At 36.9% G+C, this 18,870-nt stretch overlaps 1 protein-coding gene across 3 annotated transcripts; it reads left to right on the top strand.

Annotated features, from left to right (window-relative positions):
• Positions 1-15,638: 15,638 nt before the first annotated feature.
• On the top strand, positions 15,639-18,784 carry LOC149812943 (uncharacterized). 3 transcript variants are annotated; one of them, XM_089990720.1, is made up of 4 exons: positions 15,639-15,778; positions 16,256-16,819; positions 16,950-17,058; positions 17,137-17,765. In XM_089990720.1, the coding sequence occupies exons 2-4, from the start codon at positions 16,281-16,283 to the stop codon at positions 17,488-17,490; spliced, it is 1,002 nt and encodes a 333-aa protein (XP_089846846.1). In that variant the 5' UTR covers positions 15,639-15,778; positions 16,256-16,280; the 3' UTR covers positions 17,491-17,765. The 3 variants fall into 3 exon arrangements, with proteins under 3 accessions (XP_089846846.1, XP_089846847.1, XP_089846844.1); XM_089990721.1 differs by lacking the exon at positions 15,639-15,778 and adding an exon at positions 18,499-18,784 and having other exon boundaries at positions 16,184-16,819; positions 17,137-17,457; XM_089990718.1 differs by lacking the exon at positions 15,639-15,778 and having other exon boundaries at positions 16,184-16,819.
• The last annotated feature ends 86 nt before the right edge of the window (positions 18,785-18,870 follow it).

Raw genomic sequence — 18,870 nt, 5'->3', positions numbered from 1 at the left:
CTTATAGAAGAAGAACTTCTATTGGCACAAATGGGAATGGAAGTGAGCTTAGGTCTAGTGCATCTCAGAAGACCCTGACCGCTTCTTCTCCGAGTCAGAGGTCAAGCTCGATCGCGAGCGACAAATCTATAGGAGAAATGAGAATCAAAGAAGGACAATCTTTCAAGGGTATTGTTGCTTCAGCACCTGCTGAGCCTAGGATTTGTGGTCTTATAAAACCTCCTCCTCTTGTTGATGATGTTGCACCTTATTCCATCATTGAAAGCATCTCAGTACAGAAATTAGCACCTGAGTATAAGTTTGGAATGGAGCCATTGGTGAAATTGAAGAAGAAAACCATGAAAGCTTCTGAGTTATGGCGTGATAGACCAGCTGTGTTGCTCTGTCTTCGACGCCCTGGGTAGCTAAACCTTGATTTTCACTTTAATTTCTCTCTTTAGCATGGGATCTATCTTTCAGAACCTGTTTTCCTTTTGCTGCCTAGTTGCGATAAACCATAATTAACTTTTGTCGAGTGCCATAATTTTATAGGTGCATCATGTGCCGAGCTGAAGCTCACCAATTCTATTCAAGGAAGCCAATTTTTGATGCTATGGGAGTTCAGCTGATTGCTGTTCTTAATGAACAAATAGAGGCAGAGGTATGTCCGCACCAAGTATTTGTTTTTTTTTTTCTCGAACTAATTTTCTTGACAGTAATTGGTTTTGTAATATACAAAGGTGGAAGACTTTTGGCCTCGCTACTGGGGTGGAACAGTGATTTTGGATAGAAGCATGGGGTTCTTCAAGGCTCTTGGTGGAGGAAAATTGCTGAGAGACAATTTTTTAACAGGATTCCTACTGAACCCCCAGGCCATTGCAAATTACAGACGAGCTGCAGCTACTGGTCTAAAGTCCAATTTAAATGGTGATGGCCGGGTCAATGGTGGGCTTTTTGTAGTTGGTAGTGGGAAAAGTGGTGTTGTCTACCAGTTTGTGGAGAGGAATTTTGGTGATTGGGCTCCCATTGCCGAAGTTATTGAGATATGCAGCCGGTTACAGGTATTCTTCTTATGCTGTACTAAGCTTGTTATTGAGCAATTGGTTTCTTCTTGTCATGATCATGATGCTTAATCTGATCTGCAATCGGTTGCTACTATGTTTCTTTCACGATGTAGCCTTATGACTACTTATAGAATCTTCACATTAAGCATGTTTTGTGGTTGAGGGATCGAGTTTTGAACTCACATAACTTTCCAGCCAACTTTTCTTTAGAAGAAACTCTGGTTGTTAATCTGCTAAGTTCATATTTCAGATCGACTAAAAACAAGATGGTTATGGCAGTAATATAGTTTTCCAGCCAACTTGCTTTTAGAAGCAATCTTGGTTGTTCAATCTGCCGATTTGTCGAATAGAAACAAGGTCATGCATTGCTGTAGCAAAAAGGCTGCAGAAAGTGTTAAATCTTATTCCATAACTGGATAGCAGTATCACTTGACTTTGTGATAGAAATATCAAAGGCCATGCTTATGTATGTTGTTGGACAATATCTTCATAGTTTTGTTGTTTGTTTCTTTTTTTTTAGTGTTCTGAAACTACAACATTGTATTCCTAATCAATAGTTTTGTGAGAATCTTCAGAGTGGATGACTGGGCCCTTCTTGATATTCCTAGCTCTTTTGGCATGAATTTTGTATAAAACACATTCTTGTGCTTTTATGTTAAACATATGTACATATATTCTGATAATTTAAGTGATTTTCTGTACTGCCAAATTATGATAAAATCTTCATTCGACTATGGCAGAGAAATAGTCAATTTTCCATTTGTTATTATCACAAAAATAAAGAACATTGATTATAGTCTATTTTTTTTGTTTTTTCCTTGATAACTGTTTGTTTGTAAAATGCAGAGCTAACTTTGTTCTTTTTGTCTTGCACAGAAGTAGCTAGATCAAAGAGAGCCATTTGAATACTTCCAGTGGCTCCGCATGCAAATGGAGCTGTTTATTGTACAGTTATACAAGTTTTAGGTTTTTTTTTTCTGTTTCCTTTTTATTCCTTTATATTGTTTTTTTCATCTTTGGTCTATTTTCATGGCAAGATATTCATGTGGCACAAAATACCAGTGCAAAATTGGAAGTATCTCATACTTATGGACTGTACTATAAGCAATTGGCGAAAACAGCAATGTCAGGTTGGCTGACTTTAATCAGCTTGAATCCAAGAAGCTTTATATTACTATAATTTTGTTTATACATGAGCTGATTTCTTCTAACGTATGTTTTGTTGGCCAGCTGGGGGATAACCCTCATAAGTTTGGAATCTGAGACCCCCTCGGTTATGATAGTGCAACCTAACCACCCAGCTATCTCATTCATTCCCTTTTATAATGTTTGGTGTACATGTTGCTTCACTTCATTTTGTGGATTAATTAGGTAGAGATTGCTATGCGACTTAATTAATCTGAGTTATTTAACAAACCATTTTTTTTTTTTTTGAATGAGGGCATGGTGAATTGGCCTAGGTGAGGCAATCTTCCATATTTTTTTTCTCAGCCAGCCGAGAAGACAATTTCAGAATAGGTTTGTATGAAAGAATTCTCAAGCATATTAACGAATAAACTGGAATTAGAGCACAACTGTTGTTGCATTAGAGGCATGCCATGGACCTCGTTCCCATGGCAAAGGGACACATTGCACTGTGTAGAAGCCTATACATTATGACCCTATTTCAAGTGTTTCAATCTATGTTACTTGGACACTGATATTAGTGTCGGTGTCGAATACGATGAGTTTAAAACATTATATATATATATATATATATATATATATATATATATATATATATATATATATATATATATATATATATATATATATATATATGGGATAGCATTTGATACCCTCTTAGGTCAGGAACCTCTTAGTTAGAACTGATAGGGAGGTTATTTTGACCAAATCTGACCTCATAGATGTGTTCAGCATGGCCAAAACAGTAAGAAAAGTTCACCCTTCAAACATTGTTTTTCTGTGTAAAAATATGTTTTTTGAGGTTTTAAAAATTTGGTAGGTTGTAGGCCATTGATTTTTCAACCCCCGCAAAATCTGACATATATGTAAAAAAAACATGATTCAAAGGTCAATTTTTACTAAAAATTTATATGTACATCACATCTGGAGGGTCAGATGAGCAAAAAAAAATTGAAACAAATCAAATTATTACTTTTTTCATTAGAAGGTTCTTTACCCACGAGGGTAGCAAACATATATATATATATATATATATATATATATATATATATATAAACTTGTTGGTACATGATTACTTTCGAATATGACCAAAACTAACTCGCATGGAGCGTCCATAGTGCGCGTGGTTCTGCCAAAGAAGACCTTTAATGGTGACTTTTTGCCGCCGTTAAAGGTCTTGCTCCGCTAAAGCTCTTGTTTGGCACGGTTTAATTAAGTAAACAATAAAAGAACTATTTTAAAAGAAAAGAGGGAGACATCATCGGTTTTATCTCTGTTGTGTGTGGCACCACACAAGATAATATATATCAAAATTGTGAAAAAGGAGTTAGTTTTTTAATGGGACTGAATAGGACTCAGCTGAGGGGGGTTTGACTGTGGTAAGAGAGAGAGAGAGAGAGAGAGAGAGAGAGAGAGAGAGGTCAAACCCTTTCTACGCCCACTCTTTTTAGGACTAATAAAATATATGAAAAGATAATGATTTTCAAACAAGATTGATATGAAGTGTTCGACTTCGGATACTGTGTCTAAGACTCTCAAAAGTGTTAGACACGCAGCACTAAGTATCCATTTTAAGAAAAAGAAGTGTCTATGAGTGTAGATGTGGGTGTCTTAGTGTGCAATTGTCGGACACTAACCCGTTGGCCTTCCTCAGGGTAATATAGGTTGCAATGAATTAAGAAAGCTCAAGGGGGCACTCCGCACTCAAATAATCTACGAGGAGACATCATGGTTTATTAAAAAAAAAGAGAAAAAAAAGAAAAAGAAAAAGAAAAAGAAAAAGGGGATGCCCTGACTATGAAGTTTTGTTGAAAAGAGTTGGCTCAGTTTTGGGCTGCCATGAAGATGTTAGCCACATTTTTACTAAAAGTAACCTCAAACCTCTTTGTTGAATCCTTGATTGACCCCTCACAACACCACAATGCTTACTTTGATATTTACTTGTTTTTTCAAGTTGCCACATCACAAGAATAAGGGAGAGATACACACCACAAGTCAACTAATTTATTTTTACCTTAAGAGACCACCATCACCTTTCTCATTTACTTTTTTAAGGCCTTAATAATAGAAAGCTGCAAAAGATTTCAACCTAGTTAGATTAGAAAACATTCAATGGTTTAGAAGAAGGAGTAGGAGCTTCTTATATATATATATATATATATATATATATATATATATATATATATATATATATATATATATGTTTTGTTGACAACCAAATTCTTTTAGGTTCTCAACCAACTATCGTGTTGGCACGTATGTAAAGTCAATGCCATAACTTATAAAAAATGAGATGTATGTTCGCACTCAAGAGGACTAGGGTGTGAACTTTTTGAAAGGAAGGAAATTCTCAGGAGGTGCACCTAACACCTCCAAGCACACTTACATATTTCTTAAGGGTACTTTTGAAAGCCCTATTTAATAAAATGCATTTCAAAAAATATTAATGATTTTTGGTTTTAGGTCTTTTGCAAAGTAAAATATAGTTATACCATACTCTAACCTATAAAAAAAACATCCTCAACCTTTTTCAACTAAAAGTAGAGATTTCTAGCTTTTCAACAAACTGAAAATCACTTCGATCCAACATCGAAGTGAAAAGTAAAGCTCACTTTGAGGGTATTTTTGATATTTTAAATAATCAAATTTGACATCAATCCCAAAAGATCAATTGTAGCATAGGACATTGGCTTTCAGACGCACTAAACTGTTCATCTAATGGACTTATAAAACTCAAGATTTAGGTATTTTACCCAAAATGTATTAAAACAGGTCTAGCCTATTATGAGGGTTTTACTCGAACTAGATCCAAATCTATTAGTTGGGTGCCAGTGTTATCCACTAGCTCTAATTTTATAAGTTTGGATCGGGTCTTGACCCAATCCAACCTGGTTGGATCAGTCCAGTAGGGTCGGCACTAGTACCTTCCACTGGCACCAACCTTTTGGACTGGACCCAATACACTTCCAACCCGATTTAGATCCGACTCGATTGGGCAAGTTGGAGCCAGTGGGTAACACTGGCACCAACTTGGGTCAGCGCTAGTGTTAAGCACGCACCAACCTATTTGGATCAAGATTGGATACGGGTTTGACCTGATCTGGGTCCGACACAATTGGGTAGGTCTGAGCCAATGGGTAACATTAGTGCCAACCTATTTGGATCAAGATTAGATCTTGGTCTGACCCGATCAAAACCTGACTCATTTGCCCAGATTTAGCTGGTGTCACACACTGGTGCCAACTAGGTTGTAGCTAGGGGTGTAATTAGGTCGGGTATACCCAACCTGACCTGATGTTTCAAACTGATTATACCCGATCCAAACCAATATTGGTGGACTCGCAGGTAGATCCAAAGTATAGACCCGTGTTAAAAATGAGTTGGGTGTTAGGTATTGTAAATGAAGATCCAAATCCAAACAGACCTGAGTTGATTATGTACCTGGACCCAAATGGTTCTCCATATTTTAAAACTGAACCAACCCAAAACCAACTTGATTATGTACCAAAACTTGCTTTGTACTTGTACCTGACCCGACTATATACTGAACCGGCCCGTACCTGAACCCGCTTCATACTCGATCCATATGAAAGTTTCTAATTGGTAAATATTGTATATTCAATTAAGCATTTAAAGATGTTGATAAATTTAGAATTAATGCATTACATTTTAGTATTATAAACTTTAATTCATTTTTTCATATACTTCATATTGCCCTTTTTATTGTGGAAATTGTCATATTGAAGTGAATCTCGTAATAAAACTCAAGAACTAATTGAATTTGATATATTTTGAATATGATATTGCATTGTTATTTTTTGTTTCAACTTAAAACGTTGGTTGGTATGGATATATTCTTTTATTTAAAAAAGTTAATAACCTTCTATTTTGTTAGTGTATAATCTTCTTAATAAAAAGTTGTTTCTATTGATTTACATAAAAAAAATTTAGTGGATAATTAGGTCTAGAATAACGATCATATCAAGACCTTAGCTAAAACCTGAACCTATTAATACCTGAACCCATAAACCTATATGGGTCTACTTTTTTTAGCCATACCCAGATCCAAACCTCAACCGAATCAACACAGGTCTACTAAAGACACGACTCGGTTATACCTGACCTAATGTATACCTGAACTTGTTAACCCATATGGGTTCACAATTTCTAGATGTACCCAAACCCAAATTAGATTAGGTCGGTTTTGGGTCTTAGTTTTAGACCCGATTCAGAATTAGGTCTAATAAGACCCGACCTGGTTACACCCCTAGTTATAGCTAGTGTTACCTACTGGTGTTAACCTGGTTGGAGTTAGTGAGACCTAGTGTCACCAAACTTGTGTGGGTTTAGTCGGCAGGAAGCATATAAATACCCTTCTTTAGCTTATTTGTCACACATATGAGATCTCTCGAGCTTTCCTCACTTGAGTGTGTGCATTTGGAGGAGAATTGAGAGTGCCTACCTTCCTTTCATTTGTTTATCCTCTCTAGGATGGACAACTTTCCAAGGTAGCTGGCTTTTAGTCTAGTTTTCCTGCTTGAGTTGGCCACCAAGCCTAGGAACTAGGGAAAGTGCCAAGCACTTCCTTAGCCTAGGATATCTTAGGATTTTCTCATTTATTCATGAGAAAATACTTAGTTATTCTAGTATAGTCTAGAAATTTACTTTCCCAGCTTAGTAGAGTAGATTTTTCTATGGTAGTGCCACTCTCCAGTAGGAAACCCCGATCAGAGTAAGGATACTTCGCCATATTTTGAGTTCACGGTCAGAGTGGGAAGAACTTTGCCAGCATCATGAGTGGGGCTAGGGCTTCAACAAGCCCAAGTAAGTTCTCTAACCTCGGTTTTTCTTTTTTAGTTAAATTTTCATCGTTTCACTTGCTAATTGCTAGTCTCTCTTTCTTTCTTGTTTCTAAGGCTTGGTGGGTCCCACCACAAAGACTCTCTCTCTCTCACAAGTGTTGCTGAAACTCTGCCAAAAAGCTAGGAAAACTGATTCTCAGGAAAAATCTCAATCTTGATTGGGTTATCCCTCGCCATTCAGGGAGGAATGACCGGGTCTCATACCAACAAGGTTTTCATATTTTCTAAAATGGGAGGCAAGTTTTCCAAAGAAAAGTCTTTTGCAAAATCTTTTTGTAAAATCTTTTAAAAATCAATAAAATCTTTGCTTGTGAATTTTTACATCTATAATTCTTTCGCGATCGTGATGGGACCTGCTATCCCATCCATGAGTTCCAATTTTCCTACCTCTTAACCCTTGCTGGGGTATAACATGCCACATAGAAGGTAGGAAAATATCTTTCAACCCCCACCAAGTTTCAAAAATCTCTTCTTGTATGAGAACAATGCTTGCATCATCTATGCTCTTTTCTTTTTATCCTCTTTTTCTCTAGGACTAGAGCTACTATTGTTTTTGTGTGTGCTTGTTTTCAATATCTTCTATTTTTTAATCAAAAGATCCTTTCCTCGTACCAAGAGCATTAACTCAGGTATATTGGTAGTGGACCAAAGGAGTGAAAATCTGTTCCACAAGTACCAGAAGCATTAGCTTAGGTATATAGTGGTCAGTCTCAAAGGGAGCTCATTTACCATAGAACCCCAAAAAAAAACTTGCAAGAAGCTTAATAATTAGGATACCAAGTTTTTCAAACTTGTGTGCAAGGTGTGATTGCTTGTAACCTTGTTTGTTGTCCCAAAGCATGGGTGGACATAAGAAGAGTTTAGTAGGGGATCCCACTAGTGAGGTTGAGATCCAAGAGGAGTCTAGATTAGATGAAGATATCCCACTAGTGAGGTTGAGATCTAAGAGGACTCTAGGTTAGATAAAGATATTGGTGTCTAAACCTAGACAAGGGTAGAAACTAGGTCCAAAAATCTCAAAGAATCTGGATCCAAAAGCTTGAGGCTAATACAAATGTTCCTAAAGAGAGAGAAATGGATCTAATCATTCACAATTTAGGGAAGAAAATCTTGAGAAAGGAAAATACTATGAGAGTGAGGGTTCTTTTAGTGATGATGAAGAAAAATAATTTCATGAGAAAACTAAATTCAAGAAGAGAGAAAAGGAAGAAAAATCAAAGATAAAGATGAGAAAATGAGAAATTTTTGCATAAAGAAAGAGAAATCATTAGAAGAAGAGGATTCTTCTAGTGAGGAAGAGGAAGAGGAAGAGGAAGAGGAAGAGGAAGAGACTCACAAGAAATTAAAATCCAAGAAAAAAGGGATGGAGAAAATAAATAAAGAAAAAAGAGAAGAAAATAAGGAAGTCATAAAAAAAAAGATTCATTTGAAGATGATTAATCATCAAGTGATAAGGAGGAGGAGATCAAATATTTTTTAAGAAAATTAATGTCTTTAAAAAAGAAGAAGGGGCATTTAGATGAGAAAAAAATAAGAAAATAGAAATTGACTCATCCTTTGAGGAGGAAGAAAAACAAGTCCTTAAGAAAAAGAAATCTTATAAGAAAGATGATGATAGGGGCTCCAAGAAAAAGAAATCAAAGAAAACTAAGAGGGAGGAAAGTTTATCCGCAAAAGATGAAGATGAAGAAATGAAGTATAAGACAATTATATCCCACAAGAAATCAAGTGATGATTCAAAGAGGGATGAGAAGAAGAAGAAGAAGTTGATGGAAAATAAAATAAAGAAGAATTATGATGAAATCTCTTTCTAAAAAAAGATCCCATCCCTAGGAAATCAAAAGCACACTTGAAAAATCACAGAAAAAGCAATGATTCAGATGAAAACAAAAGAAAACTAAGGAAAAAGGGAAGAAGATAGTTGAGGATAGTTTGTCCTTGAGCTCCAATGAACAGGAAACTAAGGAGAATTCTCATCTAAAATAAAAAAAGAAAGATGAAGAATTTGAGAAAACAAAGGAAAAAGTGAAGGATCTTGAGAATTCACTCAAGCAGTTGAACCTTCAAGGGTGAAGAAGCAAAGAAAACCTTCACTGTAATTGATTTTCTTCTTGAGAAAAACAGACAAGCAATAGAAAATGCTCCCAAGAAATTCATCAAGTTCAATTGAATAGGAGACCCCTATAATAACATGACAATTCATAAATAATTGTATTAACTACTATAACAATGATAGAGTCATGATCCAATTGTTTCCCAAAAGCCTGGCAAGGGATGCACTTGCATGGTTTTCCACTCTCAAACTACAAAAGTTTAAGAAATTTGATGACTTGGTGAATCAATTTCTAGAGCATTTCCATTACAATGTTGAAGCTCTCCCAATGATTAGTCATCTTTATGAGCTTAAGTAAAAAAAAGACAAAGCTGCTTCATACTTCATACAATGATGGGGGTATATAACAAAACGGTTAAGTCGATCTTTGAAAAAGAATGCTTTCACGCTTATTCTAGATATTTTTTCTCAACCACTACAAAGCTTGATAAGCACATTACAAGCCAACAATTTTGAACAACTCTCATAGAAGGGAGAGTGAATTAAAATAGGCATAAAGAGGTGTATGTATGAGGAAATAATAATCAACAAACAATGATGGAGGATACAAGAAAAATGACTCTTAAAAATCAAGTTTACACCGACAACAAGAATGATAAGAAGAATTGGAAGCCCAAGAATGAACAAAAGAACTATGGACAAAATTAAGTCCAAAGAAACTGATAGTGCAGAAGGCTCCTTGTTAGAATAAGTCGCATGTAGTTCAGAGTAAGGGAATTACCACCCTTATTAGACCAAGGATAAAAAATTTACTAAAATGCACCAATCATATAAAAAAGTAATGTATATTATGATCAAAGCAGAAATTCTTAAATTGCCAACAATTCTGAATCCACATGTGATAAAAAGAAATGATCCAAACAAGTTTTGCAAGTTCCATAACAGTGTATAGTCCTGAAACACATTGTACAAGATAACCTAGACAAAGGGGAGCAAGTGTTGATTGATGGTATCCAACCCTCTACCCCCAATCAAGATATAGGTATCTAGAGGGATCCTTTCCTTGATCATCAGAACAAAGTTAACAACATAGGAATTATTAAGCAAATCCAAAATTGGACTGCTAGTCCTCCAACTCTAATCAAAATGACCTTTTCTCATAAACTTCTTAGTTCCATATATTCTCAAGAGTTACCAAGACAAAAGGATTCCTTTCTCCTATAGGGTCTCTTTTTCGAGGAAAATCAAGATGAACCATCTGCATCCTCTAATCAAAACTTTGTCTGATAGAGGCCTCACCATTTCTAATGGTTTTTTCCAATTTTATTATTCTTCCCAAACTCGAGGTTGATCTAGACCTACAAGTTCTTATCATCAAAATAGGTCCCAATCCTCAACCTATAAATTTTTGGTATGCGAGTCCCAACATTCGGCCAAAAAGAGGAAGAAGCCTTAGAGTCAAAGCACGATGAAGAAAAAACAAAACAAGAAAATAAGTATTACTCAAAAATGTCCGAAAATAATCCAAAGATGAGGGCAAAATAAACAATCCAAAATTTGAAAAATCACTATTATATCAAAAAATGGTTGAACCATCTCCCAAGTCAAGGGTAGAAAGCTAGAGAATCCTCAAGCCAATTGTGGAAAAAAAAAGCTCAAGATTTATGCTCTAGAATGTATAAAAAGGCAAAAGAAGAAATCTCATAGACAAATAAGAGAAAAAAGAAAAAAAATCAAAAAGATGAAAAATAAATGATAAAGAGCAAGGAAATAAGAATTGAAGAGAAAAAAGTTACCCTCATGATTGGGGCATTGATTTTGGAGAAAGAAGAACCTCCTAAAAAGCCTCTACAATTAAATCCAAACCCTTTGAGTCCAAGGACCCAAACGACAAAAATACCCCAAGATGGGATTGGGCATGAACCCTCACCAATAGATTCGGGGAATAGAACCTTGTCTTCTGAAAATTCTTCATTGCATGATCTTGCATGTCCTTTGATCTAGGAATATTTGGATCATCATTCCCCAAGTCTAGGTAGGGAAATGAAAACAAAACTTGAAACTTGTAAATATTCAAATTAAAAATTCAACAAAAAAATCACAAATTCCATAAAAATTGAAAACAATCAAAACTAATAAAAAGAGGAAAAATCCAAGTATCACTAATAATAGAAAATCTAAAAAATAAAATTTTGAAAACTCCTAAAAAACTCAAAAATTTTGAAAATCCCTAAAAAGCTAAAAATCTAGAAAAACTTATGTTTCCAAATTGTTAGCCTACATAAGAACTTTGAAAAAAAATTCTAAAGAGTGTCAAAAGCTAATTTCAAAATATTTTCAAGTTCTTCATACTCTCAAAGGAGTGGACAAGCCTAGCAATTCGTCTACCATTTTCATAAATAAGAAAAACCTTGGTTGTCAAGTCTTGCCTGATTTAAGTTTTTTGACCTAGTTCTTTCATGAATTTGAAAAAAAAAACTAGGGGCATGTACAACTTTAAAAAAATTTCCTAAAAAAACTCAAGTTTCATGAAAGGATGCTATATTCTACTGCTTCTAAAACAATGATTCTTAAATCCTATCAATTATATCTGAAATCTAAATAAAAAGGATTATCATGAATAAGAAAACCCGAAGTGAGGTAGGGAATTTTAGTTCATTCGAACTAATTCAAAGCAAGTAATAATAAATTAGTGGGTCCGAGTCAAGCTTCTAGATATCGGTGTAAGTCCACTAAGGAACCATGTTGGTGACCAACTCTATATGTTCAAGAAATAGAAATAGTGAAATCTTAGAAGTCCTAATCTCGAAAGCATTGGGTGTGGGGAAGTGAGAAAAAAAAGAGAGATAAGAAAAGGAAAAAGAAAAGAGAAAAGAAAAAGCATGAAAAAAAGAAAAGAGAGATAAGAAAAAAAAAGAAAAGAAGAAGAAAAATCACACATAAACAAAAGAGAGCATATGAATGCCATGATGGTAGAGGTTGGATTACACTATCATGTGTGAGTAGCACACCTCCCTTGGGCTGGCTTTCATGATGCACATGATTGTCTGGTCACATACCAAGGGTGGTAAAAGAGATAAAGCCTTTCCAGTTTAAGCCAACAAAACATTGTCTTTATTTCTTAGTACAAAAAGTTTTTCATCTGTGAAATCTCAATTTAGCGGTAAGGTGTCCAAAGGGCTTAACTTGGGTAACACTAATTCATTATTATTAAGCCAAGAATTACAAAGAAAGTCGCAAATTTGAGGACACTTAGCGGGTCCCTTATCCATAATAATTTAGGAAAAGAAAATAAAGAGTAAGATTAATTTGATTCTAAGTGGAAAAAAAAGATCCACGTTATCATTTTCAAAATCAAAGGCAAGAATGAAGTAAATAAAAATCCTTCAATCCGAGAGAGAGAGAGAGAGAGAGAGAGAGAGAGAGAGAGAGAGAGAGAGAGAGTGAGTGAGTGGTAGTTGCACAACCCTTAGGTGCACAGCTACCTACGGGATCATGCTCGCCGTCCATGACAAGGCTTGATGGACGACCAGTGCAAAAAATGTTAGAAAAATGCTAAAACGTGCTTTTTGAGCATTTTAGAGTTTTTAGTGTTTTTTTGACTGTCGCAAGAGGTCTCATTTTTCGTTGAGACTATCAAAAACTGCCACTAAAATGGCAAAAACTTGCAAATAGCACATTTTTGTCCCTTTTTCACATTTTTTTTGTGGCCGTGCTAAAGAGTTGTGTAGTAGGGGTTGCACAACTACCACACTCTCTCTCTCTCTCTCTCTCTCTCTCTCTCTCTCTCTATATATATATATATATATATATATATATATATATATATATATATATATATATATATATATAGTACATGCATCATTTTTTTTTGTGGTTAGTCACACCCCCCTCTCAAAGTCACTGTGCATATTGATTAGCCTTCATTTGGTAAAACCCTCTATTCTTGTGCTAAAAGCCACATACATTATTTCATCCATCCCATGTATCATTCATTAATAATATTCATTCATACACATTCATGCACACAACAAGCATGCAAAGGAAATGATCAAAAAGCATAACACGGCATGTCATAGCAAAAATTATGTACAATCATCAAGGTTATCATCAAATGCATAACATGTTTTGTACAAAAGAGAAAGCAAAAAAATGAAATTATGGGGTAGTCCACCTTAGAGACCCCTAACTGTCTTCGGCTCCCTCCTTTGACCCACTGATAGCGCGAGGGTTCTCGCTCACTGTCCTCTGAGCAAACCCACAAGCTGCAGTGCCCTGAGTCAAAGACGATATCTCTGGTCTCTCTGTTTGGCTCTGTGTCTATACTGGTGGCCTCCTTCAAGAAGTGTTCACTCCAGTTGTGGGAATTCGGATCTTGTGAGCCTCCATCTTCTCATGGTAGCAAGCCATTAGTGCCTTCGCGTGACGGTGCAAGTCCTCTAGCAGTATCAACTCCCGCTGTGTGGACCGCAACCTCTCACGATACTCTGCATGTTTTTAGAAAATAAATGTCATTATTTTAAAAAATATTATGTTTTTGTCAAAAAAAAACATTTATATAGAAATAAAAAGTGGGTCCATAGTCCATACAGATAAACAAGGTATGATATTCATATCACTATCCTAAGTGATGAAGACCTGCATTCTCAATCACAAAAATAACAAAAAAGAAAAGAAAAACAATGGTACTTCAGAAGCCAATCAGCCCAAAGTTGTACCAGCTCTACCTGAGCCATCATCACATGACCCTCCTCGAAGGTTGTGTCTGAGCCCTCTCAGCCTCCTCCAAGGCAGTCTTCAGCTCCACCACCATGACTAGCTCAGAGCCTCCTCTAGTGTAGTCTGCACTCTGTCCAAGGCAGTGTGGCACGCTTAGATAGGATGTCCTTCAGGCTCCGAATCCTTGCCGCATATGTTTCTCTTTCCTCCTGTTGTAAAAACCAGCAAAGTAGAAGGGTTAGCTCAAGGTCAAGTCACAAACATCAGAACAAAAGAGCAGAAGAAATTGAAAAAAAAAAGAGTACCCTTAGCCCTCGAGAAGGCTGTGGAATCGGAACAGACCCAAGTCGTAGGCACTGACGACGGGCTCCTCATCCTCCCTCGGCTCTGGACAGTCATGATGAAGCCTTGGTGACTCACCTATCAGCTCCTCACAAGAAAAGCGGTCACCCTCCGCCCTCTGGCCCTCCTCTGAAAAGGTCCCACCAGAAGTTGTGTCCTGTCCTGGTCTAGCGGCGCTCCGTCTTGGCCTAACCTACCCCACCAGTAGGGATGGCAGTGGACCCGGGGAAAGCAGAGCCCCACCCCGCCTCGCCCCGTTTGGACCGGGGATGAAGGGCATGAAACGGGGATGAAGGTTAAAATCCATCCCCGTGTGGGGATTGAGGCGGAGATGGACTTACGCTTTTCCCCCGCCCCATCCCCCCCTTGCCCCGACCCCGCTCCATTCCCAATCCTTCTAAGGGATGACAATAGACCGAGGGGAAACAGAGTCCCGCCCCGCCTCACCCTCGTTTGGACCGGGGATGAAGGACATGAAACGGGGATGGAGGCGGGGGTGGAGGTTAAAATCCATCCCCGTGCTGGGATGGAGGCGGGGGTGGAGGTTTGGATTTTGAGACGGGGCGAGGGTGGAGACCTTGTTCTCTGCCCCCGCCCCGTTGCCATCCCTACCCACCAGATAAGCGAAGCTCTTGTGGGCTATTTTCCCGAACCTTTAAAAAAAAAAGTTTTAAAATATTGTAAGATTTTCTTGAGAGTGAGGTTTGTGATAAAGAGGCAAAAGCTGCATCACTATTGAGGGTCCCCTAGCATTCAATAGGTCTATCTAACAATTTAACATTGAAGAAGAACCTGGACCACAAAAATACAACTCAATTCAAGTTCAATCACTATAAAGTAAACAATTTTGAGAGTAGTAAAGTTTGCTCATAACCAAGGTTAGAGAATGATGGGTAACAAGTAGACAAGACTAGGCACCAAACCACACAAATTTGAGACCAGAAACTCAACAATTTGCTCCCTCCCTCACTCTAATTCCTTGACTTTTTTTTGTCTTGGAACTTGGAATTATATGTCCTTGAGAGGGAAATATTTTAATTTTTCCCAATTTTAACAGTTTCATGCTTCGGTTTATGGTACATTGTCATGTGCTCATCATCAGAATTAAAAGTAAATTCCAAAACGATATGATGTTTACTCTCTTTGATTGGGCCTCAGATCCTAGATCTGACACATTGTGGGGGACTCTAGACTTCTCTACATACATAAAAACAATAATTTTGGAGAAGATGGTTGTTTTATGTGGAGAGGGGTAGCATTTAGTTATTGCATCGCTCTGGGGGTTGTCTGTTATTAAATTATTACTAAATAAGTTGACCTTCAGAATTTAATTGGATTTATGGGGTGAAAGAGAGAGGAGAGATATATAGACTGTGTTTATCCTGGTTTCCTTGGAGATTGGGATTGGTTTGGTGAGGGCTATGGCATCTTTCACGGTGGAGGAGTTTGTTGGTGATGGGTTTCTCAAGGAGATACTCCCTAAGCTTGTTGAAGAAGGCTGGGACGACGTGCCCACTCTGAAGATGATGAACCCGGAGGACATGGATGCTGCCAATATGACTACCAGGCAGAGAGTAATGTTTCCTCCCTTGTCTTGTTGTAGTATCATCTTGTGCTATCATGATGCACTGAGATTCAGCCTCTTATCGTATTGATTTGCTCATAAAAAAATTAAATTAAATTAAATAAGTGCAACTATTTTTCTTTTTGTTAAGGAAGAACGGGCATTGCATAATTATATTGATCTTTGCAAGATTATTTGTCTGATGGTCAAGGTGAATCTGATGTTTTTAGATTTCATATTTTGAACATGCAGCCCTGTTATCACGTTTCATTCATGTTAAGACAAAACTCAATGTTGGTTGCTCTTTTATTTCCAGTTTTATTGTTTGTTTTTTTTGAAATGATTAGAAGCTTTTGAGACACGTGATTTCTATTGATCAAATTTGAAGCTTAAATTAAAAACGCTTTTTATGCAGTAATTTCTAGTGTTTGGTTGATGTTGGTTTAGTTTCCTTTTGGATTTTGTTCTAAGATGCATTGGAAATCAGATCATATTTACATGACCGTTCGTTGATGGAATATGGGGATAGGTTGGAGGCATCTGGGAAATCTTTGACTGAGCTTCTGAATTGTAGTCCTAGTGTTCTTTCTTCCCAATTCAGCATGAAGAGAGGCCACATTGCTCGGTTTGGTAACAGAACTACTGCCTGTGGAATCTCCATGCATTCTCCTTATAGAAGAACTCTTTCTTATGTTGGCACAAATGGGAATGCATCTCAGAAGATTCAGACCCCTTCTTCTCTGAGTCAGAGGTCAAGCTCGACTGCGAGTGAGAAATTTATGAGAGAATTGAGAGTCAAAGAAGGGTATTCTTTCAAGGGTACTGTTGCATCAGCACCTGCTGACCCTAGGGTTTGTGGTCTTATAAAACCACCTCCTCTTGTTGATGATGTTGTACCTTATTCCATGATAGAAAACATCTCAGTTCAGAAGCTGGCACCTGAGTATAAGATTGGCATGGACCCATTGGTGAAATTGAAGATGACAACGATGAAAACATCAGAGCTATGGCGTGATAGACCAGCTGTATTGCTCTGTCTACGACGCCCAGGGTAGTTAAACCTTGAGTATCACTTTAATTTGTCTCTTTAGTATGTGATCTCTTTCAGGACCTGTTTTCCTTTTGCTGCCTAGTTTCCGTAAACCAATAATGAACTTTTGTCGAATGCCATAATTTTATAGGTGCATCATGTGCCGTGCTGAAGCTCACCAACTTTATTCAAGGAAACCCATTTTTGATGCTATGGGAGTTCAGCTGATTGCTGTTCTTCATGAACATATAGAAGCAGAGGTATGTCTGCGCCAAGTATTTGTTTTTTTTCCATCAAATTAATGTTCTTGAGAGTAATTGGCTTAGTCATGTACACAGGTGAAAGACTTGTGGCCTCGCTACTGGGGTGGGACTGTGATCTTGGATAGAAGCATGGGGTTCTTCAAGGCTCTTGGTGGAGGAAAATTGCTAAAACACAACTTTTTAACAGGATTCCTTCTGAACCCCCAGGCCATTGCAAATTACAGGCGTGCCACAGCTACCGGTTTAAAATCCAATATAAATGGTGATGGCAAGGTCAATGGTGGACTTTTTGTAGTTGGTAGTGGGAAAAGTGGTGTAGCCTACCAGTTTGTGGAGAGGAATTTTGGTGATTGGGCTCCCATTGCCGAAGTTATTGAGATATGCAGCCAGTTACAGGTCTTATGTTGTACTAAGCTTGTTATTGAGTAATTGGTTTCTTGTTGTCATTATCATGATGCAATCTCATGTACAAATTTCATTTTGTGGTCGGTTATGAAAAGTTTTACGCCTCATATAGCTTTCCAGCCATCTTTTCTTTAGAAGAAATTCTGGTTGTTTAATCTGCCATTGCTTGCTCCTATTTCAAGTTTGCTAGAAACAAGGTCATGTATTGCTGTAGCAGAAAGGCTACAGATAGTGTTCAATCTTATGTCATAAAAACTGGATGTCAGTAATATAATTTTACAGCCAACTTGTCTTCCGAAGTAATTTTGGATTTTTAATCTGCCACTGAATTGAATAGAAACAGGAGAAACATGAAGAAGGTCATGCTTTTCTGTAGCAAAAGGATTACAGATAGTGTTAAAATCTTATCTCAAAGAAACTAGATGGCGGTATCACTTGTCTTGGTGATAGAAATAGCAAGGGCCATGTTTATGTTTGTTGTTGGACAGTTTTGCTGTCTGAGTGTTTCCTTTCTTAGGTATTTTACCCTATGAAACTACAATTGAATGTATACATCTTCCATGGAATACTAAATTCCTAGTCATTAGTTTTGAGAATCTTCAGAGTGAATGATGGGGCCCTTCCTAGCTATTCCTAGCTCTTTTTGCATGAAAATTACATAAACTGTTTTATGTTAAACTATGTACATTTGTGCTCTGATCTTTGAAGTGCATTACAATGACTGTCTATGGACATGTATAAATGCTTAAACAAGTGCAAAACTTATGTTTAGCTTTCCAGTACTGCCAAATTGTGGTAACATCTTCATTTGGCCATCACAAAGAAATAGCCAGTTCATTTTCTTTCCTTTTTTGCTATTTTGTGATTATCACAATTGTTTTATCATGAAATTAAGGAACAATTGATTATATTTATAGCCCTTTTTTTTCTCTTGATGTGGATATATAGAGACAAAACTAAGTAGTTCAGTAATTTCTCTTCTAACCATTTGCTTCTACTAAGACAAGCTCTGTCTCTTTTTGTCTTGTGCAGAAGTAGCTAGATCAAAGAGAGATCATTTGAATTACTCCAGTGACTCCATGTACACACGGAACTGCTTATTGTACTGTTATTCATGCTTCATTTCTTTTTCTTTGTTTTCCCCCTTTCTTTTTACCCTTGATCTTTTTTCTTTCAACTTTGGTTTGGTCTATTGTTATGGCATGATATTCTTCATGTGGCACAATATACCAGGGTGAAATGGAAAATATTTTATAATTATGAACTCTACTGTTTGCATTGGCCGCAAAAACAGCAATGCTAGATTGGTTGACTTGAATCAGCTTGAATCCAAGCAGTTTTATATTACTATAGATTATTTGTATTGTTCAGTGTCGAGGGCCATATCCTCAATTCTGTAGTCTG

Source organism: Nuphar pumila, chromosome 16 (assembly GCF_984573655.1).
Source record: "Nuphar pumila chromosome 16, dmNupPumi1.hap1.1, whole genome shotgun sequence".
Classification (NCBI taxonomy): Eukaryota; Viridiplantae; Streptophyta; class Magnoliopsida; order Nymphaeales; family Nymphaeaceae; genus Nuphar; species Nuphar pumila.
The sequence above is the reverse complement of the archived record's forward strand: the minus strand, read 5'-3'. Positions and strand labels throughout refer to the sequence as shown.